Raw genomic sequence first — 21231 nt, 5'->3', positions numbered from 1 at the left:
CCTTTTCTCTCTCTCTCTCCTTTTCTCTCTCTCTCTCTCTCTCCTTTTCTCTCTCTCTCTCTCCCTCTCCTTTTCTCTTTCTCTCTCTCTCTCTCTCCTTTTTTTTTTCTCTCTCTCTCTCTCTCTCTCTCCTTTTCTCTCTCTCTCTCCCTCCTTTCTCTCTCTCTCTCTCTCTCTCTCTCTCTCTCTCTCTCTCTCTCTCTCCTTTTCTCTCTCTCTCTCCTTTTCTCTCTCTCTCTCTCCTTTTCTCTCTCCCTCTCTCCTTTTCTCTCTCTCTCTCTCATTTTCTCTCTCTCTCTCTCCCTCTCCTTTTCTCTCTCTCTCTCTCTCACTCTCGTTTGCTCTCTCTCTCTCTACCCTTTTCTCTCTCCCTCTTTCTCTCTTTCTTTCTCTCTTGCTCGCTCGCTCTCTCTCTTCCTCTCTCTCTCTCCTTTTATTCTCTCTCCCTCTCTTGCTCTCTCTCTCTGAATCAGAGAGGTGCGGGGGGCTGCCTTAATCTTTGGGGTGGTGGTTAGAGCATTGGGCCAGTAGCCAAAAGGTTGCTAGATCGAATCCCTGAGCTTAAGTATAATCCCTGAATCCCTGACCTAGGTAAAAACCTGTCGTTCTGAACAAGGCAGTTAACCCACTGTTAACCCGCCGTCATTGTAAATTAGAATTGGTTCTAAACTGACTTGCCTAGCTAAAAAAATTATCGACATTCTCGTCTTCCGCGCCTGGGGAACAATGGGTTAACTGCCTTGCTCAGTCAGAGTTTTACCTTGTCAGCTCGGGGATTTGATCCAGCAACCTTTCGGTTACTGTCCCAATGGTACCTGCCGCTAGATACGATCTTTCATTCTAAGAGTGTATACAAGGAGGAGCTAAATGACCAGACAGACAGACAGGCAGACAGACAGGCAGACAGACAGACAGACAGGCAGGCAGACAGGCAGACAGGCAGGCAGACAGGCAGACAGACAGACAGACAGACAGACAGGCACATACAGACAGGCACAGACAGACAGCCAGGCACACAGACAGACAAACAGACAGACAGCCACATACAGACAAACAGACAGACAGCCACATACAGACAGGCACAGACAGACAGGCAGACAGACAGACAGACAGACAGGCAGACAGACAGACAGACAGGCACATACAGACAAACAGACAAACAGACAGACAGACAGACAGACAGACAGACAGACAGACAGGCAGGCAGACAGACAGACAACACTCAATGCCTGACTGAGTCACTCTGGACAGACCAGCCAACTGGCCCCAACAATATCCTTTCTCAGGGCTATAAGCTGGTGTCTCACAATGGAGAAGGTTTTTCAGTCTGATGGCCTTGAGATAGAAGCTGTTTAACAGTCTGATGGCCTTGAGATAGAAGCTGTTTAGCAGTCTGATGGCCTTGAGATAGAAGCTGTTTTTCCGTCGCTCTGTGTTAGTGATATCTGTTTTTCAGTCTAATGGCCTTGAGATAGAAGCTGTTTAACAGTCTGATGGCCTTGAGATAGAAGCTGTTTAACAGTCTGATGGCCTTGAGATAGAAGCTGTTTAACAGTCTGATGGCCTTGAGATAGAAGCTGTTTAGCAGTCTGATGGCCTTGAGATAGAAGCTGTTTAACAGTCTGATGGCCTTGAGATAGAAGCTGTTTAACAGTCTGATGGCCTTGAGATAGAAGCTGTTTAACAGTCTGATGGCCTTGAGATAGAAGCTGTTTAACAGTCTGATGGCCTTGAGATAGAAGATGTTTAACAGTCTGATGGCCTTGAGATAGAAGCTGTTTACCAGTCTGATGGCCTTGAGATAGAAGCTGTTTAACAGTCTGATGGCCTTGAGATGGCCTTGAGATAGAAGCTGTTTAACAGTCTGATGGCCTTGAGATAGAAGCTGTTTCAGTCTGATGGCCTTGAGATAGAAGCTGTTTAACAGTCTGATGGCCTTGAGATAGAAGCTGTTTAACAGTCTGATGGCCTTGAGACAGAAGCTGTTTAACAGTCTGATGGCCTTGAGATAGAAGCTGTTTTTCAGTCTGATGGCCTTGAGATAGAAGCTGTTTAACAGTCTGATGGCCTTGAGATAGAAGCTGTTTAACAGTCTGATGGCCTTGAGATAGAAGTCTGTTTAACAGTCTGATGGCCTTGAGATAGAAGCTGTTTAACAGTCTGATGGCCTTTAGTTTAACAGTCTGATGGCCTTGAGACGCTGTTTAGCAGTCTGATGGCCTTGAGATAGAAGCGGTTTTTCCGTCGCTCTGTGTTAGTCATGGCTGTTTACCAGTCTGATGGCCTTGAGATAGAAGCTGTTTAACAGTCTGATGGCCTTGAGATAGAAGCTGTTTACCAGTCTGATGGCCTTGAGATAGAAGCTGTTTACCAGTCTGATGGCCTTGAGACAGAAGCTGTTTACCAGTCTGATGGCCTTGAGATAGAAGCTGTTTAACAGTCTGATGGCCTTGAGATAGAAGCTGCTGTCTTCAGCCTCCTGAGGTTGAAGAGGCTCTGCTGCGCCTTCTTCACCACACTGTCTGTGTGAGTGAACCAATTCAGTGTGTCTGTAGTGTGTACGCCCAGGAACTTAAAACTTTCCACATTCTCCAAGGCTGTCTCTTCGATGTGGATAGAGGGGGTGCTCCCTCTGCTGTTTCCTGAAGTCCCCATTCACACATGTACCTGCAGACACACGCACACGCACACACACGCACACGCACACGCACACACACGCACGCACACGCGCACGCACACGCACACGCACACACACACACACGCACACGCACACGCACACACACACACTACTGGTTTCATACCGTGTGTCTTACTCCTCTCAGCAGCATTACTGTAGTGTATGCATGGCCAACTTCCCGGTGCTCTCCTTCCCCTAGGCCCTGAACAACCAAGGACATTTACACAGAGACCATAGAGAGAGGGGAGGAGGAGGGAGAGAGAGGGGGGGGACTCCTCTCTCATTAGAATCCTGCCATCAGTCTTTCCCTCAGGAGGGAGGAAGAGGTAGAGGGGGGAGGGAGGGGGAGGGATGAGGGAGAGGTGGGGGAAGGCATGTCAGCTTTTATTAATCACCCAAAGAATGATTATTGACCCAGACCCTCGACCACAATGCCAGGATTACACAACACAGGGCAGGGGAGAGGAGGCCAGGAGAGGGGAGGGAAGGAGAGGGGAGGGCAGGAGAGAGGAGGGCAGGAGAGGGGAGAGGAAAGCAGGAGAGGGGAAGGGAGGGAAGGGGAGAACAGGAGAGGGGAGGGGAGAGAAGGAGAGTGGAGGGGAGGGGAGAGCAGGAGAGGAGAGTGGAGGGCAGGAGAGGTGAGGGGAGAGCAGGAGAGGGGAGGGGAGAGCAGGAGAGGAGAGGGGAGGGCAGGAGAGGGGAGGAGAGAGCAGGAGAGGGGAGGGGGAGGGCAGGAGAGGGGAGGGCAGGAGAGGGGAGGGGAGAGCAGGAGAAGGGAGGGAAGAGCAGGAAAGGGGAGGTCAGGAGAGGGGAGGGCAGGGGAGGGGAGGGCGGGAGAGAGGAGGGGAGGGGAGAGCAGGAGAGGGGAGGGCAGGAGAGTGGAGGGCAGGAGAGGGGAGGGTGTGGCTTCTTTTACACACGACACATTCCTCTGTTCTCCTCTGGTCTAGTCTCCTCAAGTCTCCTCTAGTCTCCTCTGGTCTCCTGTTCTCATCTGGTCTCCTCTAGTCTCCACTGTTCTCCTCTAGTCTCCTCTGTTCTTCTCTGTCCTCCTCTGGTCTCCTCTGTTCTCCTCTAGTCTCCTCTGTTCTCCTCTGTTCTCCTCTGTCCTCCTCTGTCCTCCTCTGGTCTCCTGTTCTCATCTGGTCTCCTCTAGTCTCCTCTGTTCTCATCTAGTCTCCTCTGTTCTCCTCTAGTCTCCTCTGTTCTCATCTAGTCTCCTCTGTTCTCATCTGTTCTCCTCTAGTCTCCTCTGTTCTCCTCTAGTCTCCTCTAGTCTCCTCTGTTCTCTTCTGGTCTCCTCTGTTCTCCTTTGTTCTCCTCTTGCCTCCTCTGTTCTCCTCTAGTCTTCACAAGTCTCCTCTGTTCTCCTCAAGTCTCCTCTGTTCTCCTCTAGTCTCCTCTGTTCTCCTCTAGTCTCCTTTGGTCTCCTCTGTTCTCCTCTGGTCTCCTCTAGTCTCCTCTGTTCTCCTCTGGTCACCTCTAGTCTCCTCTAGTCTCCTCTAGTCTACTCTGGTCTCTGTTCTCCTCTGTTCTCCTCTGGTCTCCTCTGGTCTCTGTTCTCCTCTGGTCTCCTCTAGTCTACTCTGGTCTCTGTTCTCCTCTGTTCTCCTCTAGTCTCCTCTGGTCTCCTCTGTTCTCCTCTGTTCTACTCTGGGCTCCTCTAGTCTCCTCTAGTCTACTCTGGTCTCTGTTCTCCTCTAGTCTCCTTTGTTCTCCTCTAGTCTCCTCTGGTCTCTGTTCTCCTCTGGTCTCCTCTCTTCTCCTCTAGTCTCTTCTAGTCTCCTCTGTTCTCCTCTGGTCTCCTCTGTTCTCCTCTAGTCTCCTCTGGTCTCTGTTCTCCTCTCATCTCCTCTGTTCTCCTCTAGTCTCCTCTGGTCTCTGTTCTCCTCTAGTCTCCTCTGTTCTCCTCTAGTCTCCTCTGTTCTCTGTTCTCCTCTGGTCTCCTCTGTTCTCCTCTAGTCTCCTCTGGTCTCTGTTCTCCTCTGTTCTCCTCTGGTCTCCTCTAGTCTCCTCTAGTCTACTCTAGTCTCTGTTCTCCTCTGGTCTCCTCTGGTCTCTAGTCTCCTCTGTTCTCTTCTGGTCTCCTCTGTTCTCCTCTAGTCTCCTCTGGTGTCTCTTCTCCTCTAGTCTCCTCTAGTCTCTGTTCTCCTCTGGACTCCTCTGTTCTCTGGTTGTGTGCATGGTTACAGGGACATTGCGACACATAGCAGCAGGAGGCAGTGTTAACTTAATTTACTAGACCATGCTGCTGGGTTGTCACTGCAGCTGCACACACACCTGCCTACCCTGAGTCTGGTACTCTTGGGATGTCTTACAGCTTCCAACAGAGATTTATTCAGTCTTATAGCTTCAGTCCGAGGCTACAGGACTGTTATTTGTCCTACAGAGGTTTATTCAGTCCTACAGTAGGTTACAGTAGGTTACAGGACTGTTATTTGTCCTACAGAGGTTAATTCAGTCCTACAGTAGGCTACAGTAGGCTACAGGACTGTTATTTGTCCTACAGAGGTTAATTCAGTCCTACAGTAGGTTACAGTAGGTTACAGGACTGTTATTTGTCCTACAGAGGTTAATTCAGTCCTACAGTAGGTTACAGGACTGTTATTTGTCCTACAGAGGTTAATTCAGTCCTACAGTAGGTTACAGTAGGTTACAGGACTGTTATTTGTCCTATAGAGGTTAATTCAGTCCTACAGTAGGTTACAGGACTGTTATTTGTCCTACAGAGATTAATTCATTCCTACAGTAGGTTACAGTAGGCTACAGGACTGTTATTTGTCCTACAGAGGTTCATTCAGTCCTACAGTAGGCTACAGTAGGTTACAGGACTGTTATTTGTCCTACAGAGGTTAATTCAGTCCTACAGTAGGTTACAGTAGGCTACAGGACTGTTATTTGTCCTACAGAGGTTAATTCAGTCCTACAGTAGGTTACAGTAGGTTACAGGACCGTTATTTGTCCTACAGAGGTTAATTCAGTCCTACAGTAGGATACAGTACTGTTATTTGTCCTACAGAGGTTCATTCAGTCCTACAGTAGGTTACAGTAGGATACAGGACTGTTATTTGTCCTACAGAGGTTAATTCAGTCCTACAGTAGGATACAGTACTGTTATTTGTCCTACAGAGGTTTATTCAGTCCTACAGTATGTTACAGTAGGCTACAGGACTGTTATTTGTCCTACAGAGGTTCATTCAGTCCTACAGTAGGTTACAGTAGGTTACAGGACCGTTATTTGTCCTACAGAGGTTAATTCAGTCCTACAGTAGGATACAGTACTGTTATTTGTCCTACAGAGGTTCATTCAGTCCTACAGTAGGCTACAGGACTGTTATTTGTCCCACAGAGGTTCATTCAGTCCTACAGTAGGTTACAGGACTGTTATTTGTCCTACAGAGGTTAATTCAGTCCTACAGTAGGTTACAGTAGGCTACAGGACTGTTATTTGTCCTACAGAGGTTTATTCAGTCCTACAGTAGGTTACAGTAGGTTACAGGACTGTTATTTGTCCTACAGAGGTTAATTCAGTCCTACAGTAGGTTACAGTAGGTTACAGGACTGTTATTTGTCCTACAGAGGTTAATTCAGTCCTACAGTAGGTTACAGTAGGTTACAGGACTGTTATTTGTCCTACAGAGGTTAATTCAGTCCTACAGTAGATTACAGTAGGTTACAGGACTGTTATTTGTCCTACAGAGGTTAATTCAGTCCTACAGTAGACTACAGTAAAATGACATTCCAGGTCAATAGACGGACATCCTCTGACTTATTTTGTATTTAACCTTTATTTAACCTTTATATAACCTTTATTTAACCTTTATTTAACCTTTATATAACCAGGCAAGTCAGTTAAGAACAAATTCTTATTTTCAATGACGGCCTAGGAACAGTGGGTTAACTGCCTGTTCAGGGACAGAACGACAGATTTGTACCTTTTCAGCTCGGTGGTTTGAACTCGCAACCTATCAAATCAAATCAAAGTTTATTTGTCACGTGTGCTGAATACAACAGGTATTACAGTGAAATGCTTACAGGCTCTAACCAACAGTGCAAAAAAGGTATTAGGTGAACAATAGTTAGGTAAAGAAATAAAACAACAGTAAAAAGACAGGCTATATACAGGAGAGGCTATATACAGTAGAGAGGCTATATACAGTAGAGAGGCTATATACAGTAGAGAGGCTATATACAGTAGAGAGGCTATATACAGTAGAGACTATATACAGTAGAGAGGCTAGATACAGTAGAGAGGCTATATACAGTAGAGACTATATACAGTAGAGAGGCTATATACAGTAGAGACTATATACAGTAGAGAGGTTATATACACTAGAGAGGCTATATACATTAGAGAGGCTATATACTGTAGAGAGGCTATATACAGTAGATACTATATACAGTAGAGAGGCTATATACAGTAGAGACTATATACAGTAGAGAGGTTATATACAGTAGAGAGGCTATATACATTAGAGAGGTTATATACTGTAGAGAGGCTATATACAGTAGAGAGGTTATATACAGTAGAGAGGTTATATACAGTAGAGAGGTTATATACAGTAGAGGCTATATACAGTAGAGACTATATACAGTAGAGAGGCTATATACTGTAGAGAGGCTATATACAGTAGAGAGGCTATATACAGTAGAGACTATATACAGTAGAGAGGCTATATACTGTAGAGAGGCTATATACAGTAGAGAGGCTATATGCAGTAGAGAGGTTATATACAGTAGAGAGGCTATATACATTAGAGAGGTTATATACAGTAGAGAGGCTATATACAGTAGAGAGGCTATATACAGTAGAGAGGCTATATACAGTAGAGAGGCTATATGCAGTAGAGATGTTATATACATTAGAGGGGCTATATACAGTAGAGAGGCTATATACAGTAGAGATTATATACAGTAGAGAGGCTTTATACAGTAGAGGCTTTAAACAGTAGTGAGGCTATATACAGTAGAGAGGCTATATACAGTAAAGAGGCTATATACAGTAGAGAGGCTATATACAGTAGAGAGGCTATATACAGTAGGGAGGCTATATACAGTAGGGAGACTATATACAGTAGAGGCTATAACAGTAGAGAGACTATATACAGTAGAGAGGCTATATACAGTAGAGAGGCTATATACAGTAGGGAGACTATATACAGTAGGGAGGCTATAACAGTAGGGAGACTATATACAGTAGAGAGGCTATATACACTAGAGAGGCTATATACAGTAGGGAGACTATATACAGTAGAGAGGCTATATACAGTAGTGAGGCTATATACAGTAGGGAGACTATATACAGTAGAGAGGCTATATACAGTAGAGAGGCTATAACAGTAGGGAGACTATATACAGTAGAGAGGCTATATACAGTAGAGAGGCTATATACAGTAGAGGCTATAACAGTAGAGAGACTATAACAGTAGGGAGACTATATACAGTAGAGAGGCTATATACAGTAGAGAGGCTATATACACTAGAGAGGCTATATACAGTAGCGAGGCTATATACAGTAGAGAGGCTATATACACTAGAGAGGCTATATACAGTAGAGAGGCTATATACAGACACCGGTTAGTCAGGCTGATTGCGGTAGTATGTACATGTAGATATGGTTAAAGTGACTATGCATTTATGATGAACAGAGAGTAGCAGTAGCGTAAAAGAGGGGTTGGTGGGTGGTGGGACCCTACCCAGGCCCTGTCCTACCCAGGCCTGGCCCTACCCTACCCAGAACCTGCCCTACCCAGGCCCTGCCCTACCTAGCCCCTACCCTACCTAAGCCCTGCCCTACCCTATCCAAGCCCTGCCCTACCCAGGCCCTGCCCTGCCCTACTCAGGCCCTACCCTACCCAGGCCATACCCTACCCAGGCCCTGCCCTACCAATGACCTGCCTTACCCAGGCCCTGCCCAGGCCCTGCCTACCCAGGCCCTACTCTACCCTACCCAGGCCCTGCCCTACCCAGGCCCTACCCTACCCAGGCCCTGCCCAGGCCCTGCCCTACCCAGGCCCTGCCCAGGTCCTGTCCTACCCAGGCCCTGCCCTGCCCTACCCAGGCCCTGCCCTACCCAGGCCCTGCCCTACCCAGGCCCTGCCCTACCTAGCCCTACCTAGGCATTGCCCTAACCAGACCCTGCCCTACCCAAGCCCTGCCCTACCCAAGCCCTGCCCTACCCTGCCCTACCTAGGCATTGCCCTAACCAGACCCTGCCCTACCCAAGCCCTGCCCTACCCAAGCCCTGCCCTACCCAGGCCCTACCCAAGCCAGGCCCTGCCCTACCCTACCCAGCCCCTACCCTTCCCAGGCCCTGCCTTTACCCAGGCCCTGCCTTACCAAGGCCCTGCCCTACCCAGGCCCTGCCCTACCCAGACACAGCCCTACCCAGGCCCTGCCCTACCCAGGCACAGCCCTACCCAGACACAGCCCTACCCAGGTCCTGCCCTACCCAGGTCCTGCCCTACCCAGGCCCTGCCCTACCCAGGCCCTGCCCTACCCAGGTCCTGCCCTACCCAGGCACAGCCCTACCCAGGTCCTGCCCTACCCAGGCCCTGCCCTACCCAGACACAGCCCTACCCAGGTCCTGCCCTACCCAGGTCCTGCCTTACCAAGGCCCTGCCCTACCCAGGCCCTGCCCTACCCAGGCCCTGCCCTACCCAGGCCCTGCCCTACCCAGGCCCTGCCCTACCCAGGTCCTGCCCTACCCAGAAATCAGAAATATCTTCCTTCTTTAGAATCCATTAGCTGCGGCTCTCGGTCCGACCTCCTCCTCCTCTCTGTGCTTCTCACACTGCATGCTCTGCTGCCAGTCTGCCTGTGTGATGGCCCCAGTACACATCGTGATGTATTTCATTACGCCATATGTCATCTTCACAGAGTCTTGCCCCGCCACTGAATGGACAACTGTAGTGTTTATGAGGCAGGATAGAGGAGAGCCTGCCTCTCGTCAGAAAACACATTTATTTGGGGTAATTGCTAAATATGACCTTTTCATTCAAGACGGGATCAATATGTTGTTTCAGGCCTGGCGAGTGGCGCAGTGCTCGAGGCGTCACTACAGGCCCGGGCTTTATGATAACCGACTGTGTTCGGGAGTTCCACAGGGCATTACACAATTGGCCCAGGGTTTGGACAACGCCTGCCGAGCCAGTTGGGGAGTTGTAGCGATGAGACAAGATCGAAATTGGGGTGAAAAAGGGGTTAAAATACAAAAAATAAAAAATTATATATATGTAAACTCAGAAAAAAAAGAAACGTCCACTCAATGTCAACTGCGTTTATTTTCAGCAAACTTTACATGTGTAAATATTTGTATGAACATAACAAGATTCAACAACTGAGACATAGACTGAACAAGTTCCACAGACATGTGACTAACAGAAATGGAATAATGTTTCCTTCAAAGAAGGGGGGTTCAAAATCAAAAGTAACAGTCAGTATCTGCTGTGGCCACCAGCTGCATTAAGTACTGCAGTGCATCTCCTCTTCATGGACTGCACCAGATTTGCCAGTTCTTGCTGTGAGATGTTACCCCACTCTTCCACCAAGGCACCTGCAAGTTCCCGGACATTTCTGGGGGGGAATGTCCCTAGCCCTCACCCTCCGATCCAACAGGTCCCAGACATGCTCAATGGGATTGAGATCCGGGCTCTTCTCTGGCCATGGCAGAACACTGACATTCCTGTCTTGCAGGAAATCACGCACAGGACGAGCAGTATGGCTGGTGGCATTGTCATGCTGGAGGGTCATGTCAGGATGAGCCTGCAGGAAGGGTACCACATGAGGGAGGAGGATGTCTTCCCTGTAACGCACAGCGTTGAGATTAACTGCAATGACAACAAGCTCAGTCCAATGATGCTGTGACACACCGCCCCAGACTATGATGGACCCTCCACCTCCAAATCGATCCCGCTCCAGAGTACAGGCCTCGGTGTAACGCTCATTCCTTCGACGATAAACGCAAATCCGACCATCTAGGTTTAGCATGGTATCATTAACAGGATAGAGGTTTAGCATGGTGTCATTATGAGGATAGAGGTTTAGCATGGTGTCATTATGAGGATAGAGGTTTAGCATGGTATCATTGTGAGGATAGAGGTTTAGCATGGTGTCATTATGAGGATAGAGGTTTAGCATGGTATCATTGTGAGGATAGAGGTTTAGCATGGTATCATTAACAGGATAGAGGTTTAGCATGGTGTCATTATGAGGATAGAGGTTTAGCATGGTGTCATTATGAGGATAGAGGTTTAGCATGGTGTCATTATGAGGATACATTTACATTTTACATTTAAGTCATTTAGCAGACGCTCTTATCAGAGCGACTTACAAATTGGTGAATTCACCTTCTGACATCAGTGGAACAGCCACTTTACAATAGTGCATCTAAATCATTTAAGGGGGGGGGGGGTGCGAAGGATTGCTTTATCCTATCCTAGGTATTCCTTGAAGAGGTGGGGTTTCAGGTGTCTCCGGAAGGTGGTGATTGACTCCGCTGTCCTGGCGTCGTGAGGGAGTTTGTTCCACCATTGGGGGGCCAGAGCAGCGAACAGTTTTGACTGGGCTGAGCGGGAACTGTACTTCCTCAGTGGTAGGGAGGCGAGCAGGCCAGAGGTGGATGAACGCAGTGCCCTTGTTTGGGTGGATAGAGGTTTAGCATGGTGTCATTATGAGGATAGAGGTTTAGCATGGTGACATTGTGAGGATAGAGGTTTAGCATGGTGTCATGATGAGGATAGATGTTTAGCATGGTATCATAATGAGGATAGAGGTTTAGCATGGTGTCATGATGAGGATAGAGGTTTAGCATGGTGTCATGATGAGGATAGAGGTTTAGCATGGTGTCATGATGAGGATAGAGGTTTAGCATGGTGTCATTATGAGGATAGAGGTTTAGCATGGTGACATTGTGAGGATAGAGGTTTAGCATGGTGTCATGATGAGGATAGAGGTTTAGCATGGTGTCATTATGAGGATAGAGGTTTAGCATGGTGACATTGTGAGGATAAAGGTTTAGCATGGTGTCATGATGAGGATAGATGTTTAGCATGGTATCATAATGAGGATAGAGGTTTAGCATGGTGTCATGATGAGGATAGAGGTTTAGCATGGTGACATTGTGAGGATAGAGGTTTAGCATGGTGTCATGATGAGGATAGATGTTTAGCATGGTGTCATGATGAGGATAGATGTTTAGCATGGTATCATAATGAGGATAGAGGTTTAGCATGGTGTCATGATGAGGATAGAGGTTTAGCATGGTGACATTGTGAGGATAGAGGTTTAGCATGGTGTCATGATGAGGATAGATGTTTAGCATGGTATCATAATGAGGATAGAGGTTTAGCATGGTGTCATGATGAGGATAGAGGTTTAGCATGGTGTCATGATGAGGATAGAGGTTTAGCATGGTGTCATTATGAGGATAGAGGTTTAGCATGGTGACATTGTGAGGATAGAGGTTTAGCATGGTGTCATGATGAGGATAGAGGTTTAGCATGGTGTCATTATGAGGATAGAGGTTTAGCATGGTATCATTGTGAGGATAGAGGTTTAGCATGGTATCATTGTGAGGATAGAGGTTTAGCATGGTATCATAATGAGGATAAAGGTTTAGCATGGTATCATTGTGAGGATAGAGGTTTAACCAGGTGAAGGGTTGTTTATCATGGGGGTGGTGAGGGCTCCAGGCTGTGGGGGTGTTGTTCCTCTCCATACTACAGTTATCTCAAGGCTGGCTACAGATTGCTCTTCCAGTCCCCACTCTCAAAATGATCTGCACCAGCCAGCCAATGCTCTGGTATACAGCCAGCCATAGCATAGCCTCTTAATAATGTCCTGGTGTGTTTATGCTGCTGGGACATAGCATAGCCTCTTAATAATGTCCTGGTGTGTTTACGCTGCTGGGACATAGCATAGCCTCTTAATAATGTCCTGGTGTGTTTATGCTGCTGGGACATAGCATAGCCTCTTAATAATGTCCTGGTGTGTCTACGCTGCTGGGACATAGCATAGCCTCTTAATAATGTCCTGGTGTGTTTATGATGCTGGGACATAGCATAGCCTCTTAATAATGTCCTGGTGTGTTTATGATGCTGGGACATAGCATAGCCTCTTAATAATGTCCTGGTGTGTTTATGATGCTGGGACATAGCATAGCCTCTTAATAATGTCCTGGTGTGTTTATGCTGCTGGGACATAGCATAGCCTCTTAATAATGTCCTGGTGTGTTTATGATGCTGGGACATAGCATAGCCTCTTAATAATGTCCTGGTGTGTTTATGCTGCTGGGACATAGCCTCTTAATAATGTCCTGGTGTGTTTATGATGCTGGGACATAGCATAGCCTCTTAATAATGTGCTGGTGACGATGGTGGGTAATTTGGGTTAATCTGCTTTGAAGCTCACGGCCCTCATGTTCTAATTTATAATCAGAGAATAATTTAATACACAGAACAAAACACATGTGCAATTAAAGAGGCTAAGAACTAAGAGACGTATCCATGGTGATATGTCTAGATGGCATGAATGTTTAAATACCCTACTGAGGCTGTAAACTAAGAGACGTATCCATGGTGATATGTCTAGATGGCATGAATGTTTAAATACCCTACTGAGGTTGTAAACTAAGAGACGTATCCATGGTGATATGTCTAGATGGCATGAATGTTTAAATACCCTACTGAGGTTGTAAACTAAGAGACGTATCCATGGTGATATGTCTAGATGGCATGAATGTTTAAATACCCTACTGAGGTTGTAAACTAAGAGACGTATCCATGGTGATATGTCTAGATGGCATGAATGTTTAAATACCCTACTGAGGTTGTAAACTAAGAGACGTATCCATGGTGATATGTCTAGATGGCATGAATGTTTAAATACCCTACTGAGGCTGTAAACTAAGAGACGTATCCATGGTGATATGTCTAGATGGCATGAATGTTTAAATACCCTACTGAGGCTGTAAACTAAGAGACGTATCCATGGTGATATGTCAAGATGGCATGAATGTTTAAATACCCTACTGAGGTTGTAAACTAAGAGACGTATCCATGGTGATATGTCTAGATGGCATGAATGTTTAAATACCCTACTGAGGCTGTAAACTAAGAGACGTATCCATGGTGATATGTCTAGATGGCATGAATGTTTAAATACCCTACTGAGGCTGTAAACTAAGAGACGTATCCATGGTGATATGTCTAGATGGCATGAATGTTTAAATACCCTACTGAGGTTGTAAACTAAGAGACGTATCCATGGTGATATGTCTAGATGGCATGAATGTTTAAATACCCTACTGAGGCTGTAAACTAAGAGACGTATCCATGGTGATATGTCTAGATGGCATGAATGTTTAAATACCCTACTGAGGTTGTAAACTAAGAGACGTATCCATGGTGATATGTCTAGATGGCATGAATGTTTAAATACCCTACTGAGGCTGTAAACTAAGAGACGTATCCATGGTGATATGTCTAGATGGCATGAATGTTTAAATACCCTACTGAGGCTGTAAACTAAGAGACGTATCCATGGTGATATGTCTAGATGGCATGAATGTTTAAATACCCTACTGAGGTTGTAAACTAAGAGACGTATCCATGGTGATATGTCAAGATGGCATGAATGTTTAAATACCCTACTGAGGTTGTAAACTAAGAGACGTATCCATGGTGATATGTCTAGATGGCATGAATGTTTAAATACCCTACTGAGGCTGTAAACTAAGAGACGTATCCATGGTGATATGTCTAGATGGCATGAATGTTTAAATACCCTACTGAGGTTGTAAACTAAGAGACGTATCCATGGTGATATGTCTAGATGGCATGAATGTTTAAATACCCTACTGAGGCTGTAAACTAAGAGACGTATCCATGGTGATATGTCAAGATGGCATGAATGTTTAAATACCCTACTGAGGTTGTAAACTAAGAGACGTATCCATGGTGATATGTCTAGATGGCATGAATGTTTAAATACCCTACTGAGGCTGTAAACTAAGAGACGTATCCATGGTGATATGTCTAGATGGCATGAATGTTTAAATACCCTACTGAGGTTGTAAACTAAGAGACGTATCCATGGTGATATGTCTAGATGGCATGAATGTTTAAATACCCTACTGAGGTTGTAAACTAAGAGACGTATCCATGGTGATATGTCAAGATGGCATGAATGTTTAAATACCCTACTGAGGTTGTAAACTAAGAGACGTATCCATGGTGATATGTCTAGATGGCATGAATGTTTAAATACCCTACTGAGGTTGTAAACTAAGAGACGTATCCATGGTGATATGTCTAGATGGCATGAATGTTTAAATACCCTACTGAGGTTGTAAACTAAGAGACGTATCCATGGTGATATGTCTAGATGGCATGAATGTTTAAATACCTCGCTGCATGTGCTTTTCGTTAACATACTGCTTTTTAACATCACATGCAAATCTGGAAAATATCCCTATAAACTGCAGAATTTTTTTTATTTTTTTTTGTTCTTGTCATGAAACAGGAATTTGAACAATCATGTTTTTATTTGAATATTTAAAATGCTTGAAGTGTGTTTATCCCCCTTTCCCCCCTCCCCAAAATGTAATCAGTGACATGGTTTCGTGATGTTTGGTCCGTTGGTCTATTGGCCCACCTTGTGGACAAAGAAGGCATTACCATGACAACGTGTTCTGCTTCACTGGCAGAAGACCACATTCTGAGTGCCTCTAGAATATACAGTCATGTGCAATGCTCTTGGTTGGTCATCAATCAACAAGATAATTGGATAAAACAAAAAAAAAACATGCTTATTTTATTTCATAATGTTCACCATTTTAAAACGGACCGACTCCCATTCACAACGGTATTCAGTTGGTAAGAGACAGTCATTCAGTCAATACGAGGAATAGATTGTCCAACATCTATGTGTTATATAGACAGAAAAGAGAAATAGGCAAAACAACATTTCGATTTCAGAGCAATATAGAAATTGAATAATTTAACTGAGCAAACCAGAAACCTTTCAATATATAAATTCAATCAATACTTCAAAACTATTTAAATATAATATGTAAAAATGTTGTGTTGGACTATGCTTGATGAAGAATCAATATATCTTTATAGACTGTTAAGAGTATTTATTTGGTCAATATGTCAGTGTATTATGTCTGTTTTGTAACAGTGTGTTTATATGTGAAAATAGGATTGTATTATAAATTGTATTACAATGTTTAAGGACTCTTGAAAAATTACTCCAAATTAGAACTAAAAGAGATCTGAATCAAATCAAATCAAATCAAATACAGATTGTACTTTTTTCACATTGTGTGTTTTTTTAAATCAGGTATGAATCATCCATTAGTTTAACCTGGCCTGTTAATAACTGTTATTATGTCTCTCTCTCTCTCTCTCTCCCTCTCTCTCTATTCTCTCTCTCTGTCTCTCCCTCTGTCTCTCTCTGTCTCTCCCTCTCTCTCTATTCTCTCTCTGTCTCTCTATTCTCTCTCTCTCTCTCTCTCTCTCTCTATTCTCTCTCTCTCTCTCTATTCTCTCTCTCTCTCTCTCTCTCTCTCTCTCTCTCTCTCTCTCTCTATTCTCTCTCTATTCTCTCCCTCTCTCTCTCTCTCTCTCTCTATTCTCTCTCTCTCTCTATTCTCTCTCTCTCTATTCTCTCTCTCTCTATTCTCTCTCTATTCTCTCTCTCTATTCTCTCTCTCTCTATTATCTCTCTCTGTCTCTCTCTCTCTCTCTATTCTCTCTCTCTCTCTGTCTCTCTCTGTCTCTCTCTCTCTATTCTCTCTCTCTCTCTCTCTATTATCGCTCTCTCTCTCTCTCTCTGTCTCTCTCTCTCTCTATTCTCTCTCTCTCTCTCTCTGTCTCTCTCTGTCTCTCTTTCTCTATTCTCTCTCTCTCTATTCTCTCTCTCTCTCTCTCTCTCTCTCTCTCTCTCTATTCTCTCTCTCTCTCTATTCTCTCTCTCTCTCTATTCTCTCTCTCTATTCTCTCTCTCTATTCTCTATTCTCTCTCTCTCTCTCTCTCTCTCTCTCTCTCTCAGTCACAATGGTCCCAGTTCTGTTTTTGGTGGCAATCACGTTATCAAGCAATGACACTTCCAATGAAGACCAGACAGGAGGTAAGTGAGACAGATGTAATTGAACCGTAGAATGTGCTTCTGGAGACAGCCAGTATACTACATCATATGTGTCACATGGTCAAAAAAGGCCCGATTTTCTACAACTTGTTGGGACGTTTTTTTTTCTTCCTGACTCAGTAAAACGTAATAACTGTTTCTAGACAGTAAAAGCACAGTAAGGCCTGTGTCTATATTACAGTATATTCTCCACTGTCTGATAAGGTACTATTGTCCATACCTTCCTTTACTATTACAGGATTATAGTTAAGCTGGACTGGATTAGTTTAGCCAGTAATTTACCATGTTGTTATGGTTTGTAAATGGGCCAAATGGCTGGCTGTGAATGCCTTTAACAGTAGCCCTTCTGTCTCTCTCAGGTTTAAATGAGATAACCCAAACCATTAACAGTAGCCCTTCTCTCTCTCAGGTTTAAATGAGATAACCCAAACCCTTAACAGTAGCCCTTCTCTCTCTCAGGTTTAAATGAGATGACCCAAACCCTTAACAGTAGCCCTTCTCTCTCTCAGGTTTAAATGAGATAACCCAAACCCTTAACAGCAGCCCTTCTCTCTCTCAGGTTTAAATGAGATAACCCAAACCCTTAACAGCAGCCCTTCTCTCTCTCAGGTTTAAATGAGATAACCCAAACCCTTAACAGCAGCCCTTCTCTCTCTCAGGTTTAAATGAGATGACCCAAACCCTTAACAGCAGCCCTTCTCTCTCTCAGGTTTAAATGAGATGACCCAAACCCTTAACAGCAGCCCTTCTCTCTCTCAGGTTTAAATTTTACATTTACATTTAAGTCATTTCGCAGACGCTCTTATCCAGAGCGACTTACAAATTGGTGAATTCACCTTCTGATATCCAGTGGAACAGCCACTTACAATAGTGCATCTAAATCATTTAAGGGGGGGGGGGGGTGAGAAGGATTACTTATCCTATCCTAGGTATTCCTTGAAGAGGTGGGGTTTCAGGTGTCTCCGGAAGGTGGTGATTGACTCTGCTGTCCTGGCGTTGTGAGGGAGTTTGTTCCACCATTGGGGGGCCAGAGCAGCGAACAGTTTTGACTGGGCTGAGCGGGAACTGTACTTCCTCAGTGGTAGGGAGGCGAGCAGGCCAGAGGTGGATGAACGCAGTGCCCTTGTTTGGGTGTAGGGCCTGATCAGAGCCTGGAGGTACTGCGGTGCCGTTCCCCTCACAGCTCCGTAGGCAAGCACCATGGTCTTGTAGCGGATGCGAGCTTCAACTGGAAGCCAGTGGAGAGAGCGGAGGAGCGGGGTGACGTGAGAGAACTTGGGAAGGTTGAACACCAGACGGGCTGCGGCGTTCTGGATGAGTTGTAGGGGTTTAATGGCACAGGCAGGGAGCCCAGCCAACAGCGAGTTACAGTAATCCAGACGGGAGATGACAAGTGCCTGGATTAGGACCTGCGCCGCTTCCTGTGTGAGGCAGGGTCGTACTCTGCGGATGTTGTAGAGCATGAACCTACAGGAACGGGCCACCGCCATGATGTTGGTTGAGAACGACAGGGTGTTGTCCAGGATCACGCCAACGTTCTTAGCGCTCTGGGAGGAGGACACAATGGAGTTGTCAACCGTGATGGCGAGATCATGGAACGGGCAGTCCTTCCCCGGGAGGAAGAGCAGCTCCGTCTTGCCGAGGTTCAGCTTGAGGTGATGATCCGTCATCCACACTGATATGTCTGCCAGACATGCAGAGATGCGATTCGCCACCTGGTCATCAGAAGGGGGAAAGGAGAAGATTAATTGTGTGTCGTCTGCATAGCAATGATAGGAGAGACCATGTGAGGTTATGACAGAGCCAAGTGACTTGGTGTATAGCGAGAATAGGAGAGGGCCTAGAACAGAGCCCTGGGGGACACCAGTGGTGAGAGCGCGTGGCGAGGAGACAGATTCTCGCCACGCCACCTGGTAGGAGCGACCTGTCAGGTAGGACGCAATCCAAGCGTGGGCCGCACCGGAGATGCCCAACTCGGAGAGGGTGGAGAGGAGGATCTGATGGTTCACAGTATCGAAGGCAGCCGATAGGTCTAGAAGGATGAGAGCAGAGGAGAGAGAGTTAGCTTTAGCAGTGCGGAGCGCCTCCGTGATACAGAGAAGAGCAGTCTCAGTTGAATGACTAGTCTTGAAACCTGACTGATTTGGATCAAGAAGGTCATTCTGAGAGAGATATCGGGAGAGCTGGCCAAGGACGGCACGTTCAAGAGTTTTGGAGAGAAAAGAAAGAAGGGATACTGGTCTGTAGTTGTTGACATCGGAGGGATCGAGTGTAGGTTTTTTCAGAAGGGGTGCAACTCTCGCTCTCTTGAAGACGGAAGGGACGTAGCCAGCGGTCAGGGATGAGTTGATGAGCGAGGTGAGGTAAGGGAGAAGGTCTCCGGAAATGGTCTGGAGAAGAGAGGAGGGAATAGGGTCAAGCGGGCAGGTTGTTGGGCGGCCGGCCGTCACAAGAAGCGAGATTTCATCTGGAGAGAGAGGGGAGAAAGAGGTCAGAGCACAGGGTAGGGCAGTGTGAGCAGAACCAGCGGTGTCGTTTGACTTAGCAAACGAGGATAACCCAATGAGATAACCCAAACCCTTAACAGTAGCCCTTCTGTCTCTCAGGTTTAAATGAGATGACCCAAACCCTTAACAGTAGCCCAGACCTTCTCTCTCTCTCAGGTTTAAATGAGATAACCCAAACCCTTAACAGCAGCCCTTCTGTCTCTCAGGTTTAAATGAGATAACCCAAACCCTTAACAGTAGCCCTTCTCTCTCTCAGGTTTAAATGAGATAACCCAAACCCTTAACAGTAGCCCTTCTCTCTCTCAGGTTTAAATGAGATAACCCAAACCCTTAACAGCAGCCCTTCTCTCTCTCTCTCAGGTTTAAATGAGATAACCCAAACCCTTAACAGCAGCCCTTCTCTCTCTCTCTCAGGTTTAAATGAGATAACCCAAACCCTTAACAGCAGCTCTTCTCTCTCTCAGGGTTAAAAAGATAACCCAAACCCTTAACAGTAGCTCTTCTCTTCTCTCAGGTTTAAATGAGATAACCCAAACCCTTAACAGCAGCCCAGACCTTCTCTCTCTCAGGTTTAAATCAGATGACCCAAACCCTTAACAGCAGCCCTTCTCTCTCTCAGGTTTAAATGAGATAACCCAAACCCTTAACAGCAGCCCTTCTCTCTCTCAGGTTTTAATGAGATAACCCAAACCCTTAACAGCAGCCCTTCTGTCTCTCAGGTTTAAATGAGATAACCCAAACCATTAACAGCAGCCCTTCTCTCTCTCAGGTTTAAATGAGATAACCCAAACCCTTAACAGCAGCCCTTCTCTCTCTCAGGTTTAAATGAGATAACCCAAACCATTAACAGCAGCCCTTCTCTCTCTCAGGTTTAAATGAGATAACCCAAACCCTTAACAGCAGCCCTTCTCTCTCTCAGGTTTAAATGAGATAACCCAAACCATTAACAGCAGCCCTTCTCTCTCTCTCTCTCAGGTTTAAATGAGATAACCCAAACCCTTAACAGCAGCCCTTCTCTCTCTCAGGTTTAAATGAGATAACCCAAACCCTTAACAGCAGCTCTTCTCTCTCTCAGGTTTAAATGAGATAACCCAAACCCTTAACAGTAGCCCTTCTGTCTCTCAGGTTTAAATGAGATAACCCAAACCCTTAACAGTAGCCCTTCTCTCTCTCAGGTTTAAATGAGATAACCCAAACCCTTAACAGTAGCCCTTCTCTCTCTCAGGTTTAAATGAGATAACCCAAACCCTTAACAGTAGCCCTTCTGTCTCTCAGGTTTAAATGAGATAACCCAAACCCTTAACAGTAGCCCTTCTCTCTCTCAGGTTTAAATGAGATAACCCAAACCCTTAACAGCAGCCCTTCTCTCTCTCAGGTTTAAATGAGATAACCCAAACCCTTAACAGTAGCCCTTCTCTCTCTCAGGTTTAAATGAGATAACCCAAACCCTTAACAGTAGCCCTTCTGTCTCTCAGGTTTAAATGAGATAACCCAAACCCTTAACAGCAGCCCTTCTGTCTCTCAGGTTTAAATGAGATAACCCAAACCCTTAACAGTAGCCCTTCTGTCTCTCAGGTTTAAATGAGATAACCCAAACCCTTAACAGTAGCCCTTCTCTCTCTCAGGTTTAAATGAGATAACCCAAACCATTAACAGTAGCCCTTCTCTCTCTCAGGTTTAAATGAGCTAACCCAAACCCTTAACAGTAGCCCTTCTCTCTCTCAGGTTTAAATGAGATAACCCAAACCCTTAACAGCAGCTCTTCTCTCTCTCAGGTTTAAATGAGATAACCCAAACCCTTAACAGCAGACCTTCTGTCTCTCAGGTTTAAATGAGATAACCCAAACCCTTAACAGCAGCCCTTCTCTCTCTCAGGTTTAAATGAGATAACCCAA

At 45.6% G+C, this 21231-nt stretch overlaps 1 protein-coding gene across 2 annotated transcripts in view; it reads left to right on the top strand.

The window, feature by feature from the left end:
* LOC135511835 (receptor-type tyrosine-protein phosphatase epsilon-like) overlaps positions 1 to 21231 on the top strand; it is a 100610-nt gene that overhangs the window by 26633 nt on the left and 52746 nt on the right. For both annotated transcript variants that reach the window (XM_064933318.1, XM_064933317.1), the window contains exon 2: positions 16734 to 16811. In XM_064933318.1, the coding sequence (XP_064789390.1) occupies positions 16739 to 16811 (73 nt within the window). In that variant the 5' untranslated portion in view covers positions 16734 to 16738. The remainder of the gene's footprint in view (positions 1 to 16733; positions 16812 to 21231) is intronic.

This window comes from Oncorhynchus masou, chromosome 24, assembly GCF_036934945.1.
Source record: "Oncorhynchus masou masou isolate Uvic2021 chromosome 24, UVic_Omas_1.1, whole genome shotgun sequence".
Lineage (NCBI taxonomy): Eukaryota > Metazoa > Chordata > Actinopteri > Salmoniformes > Salmonidae > Oncorhynchus > Oncorhynchus masou.
This window is presented reverse-complemented; position numbering and strand designations above follow the sequence as displayed.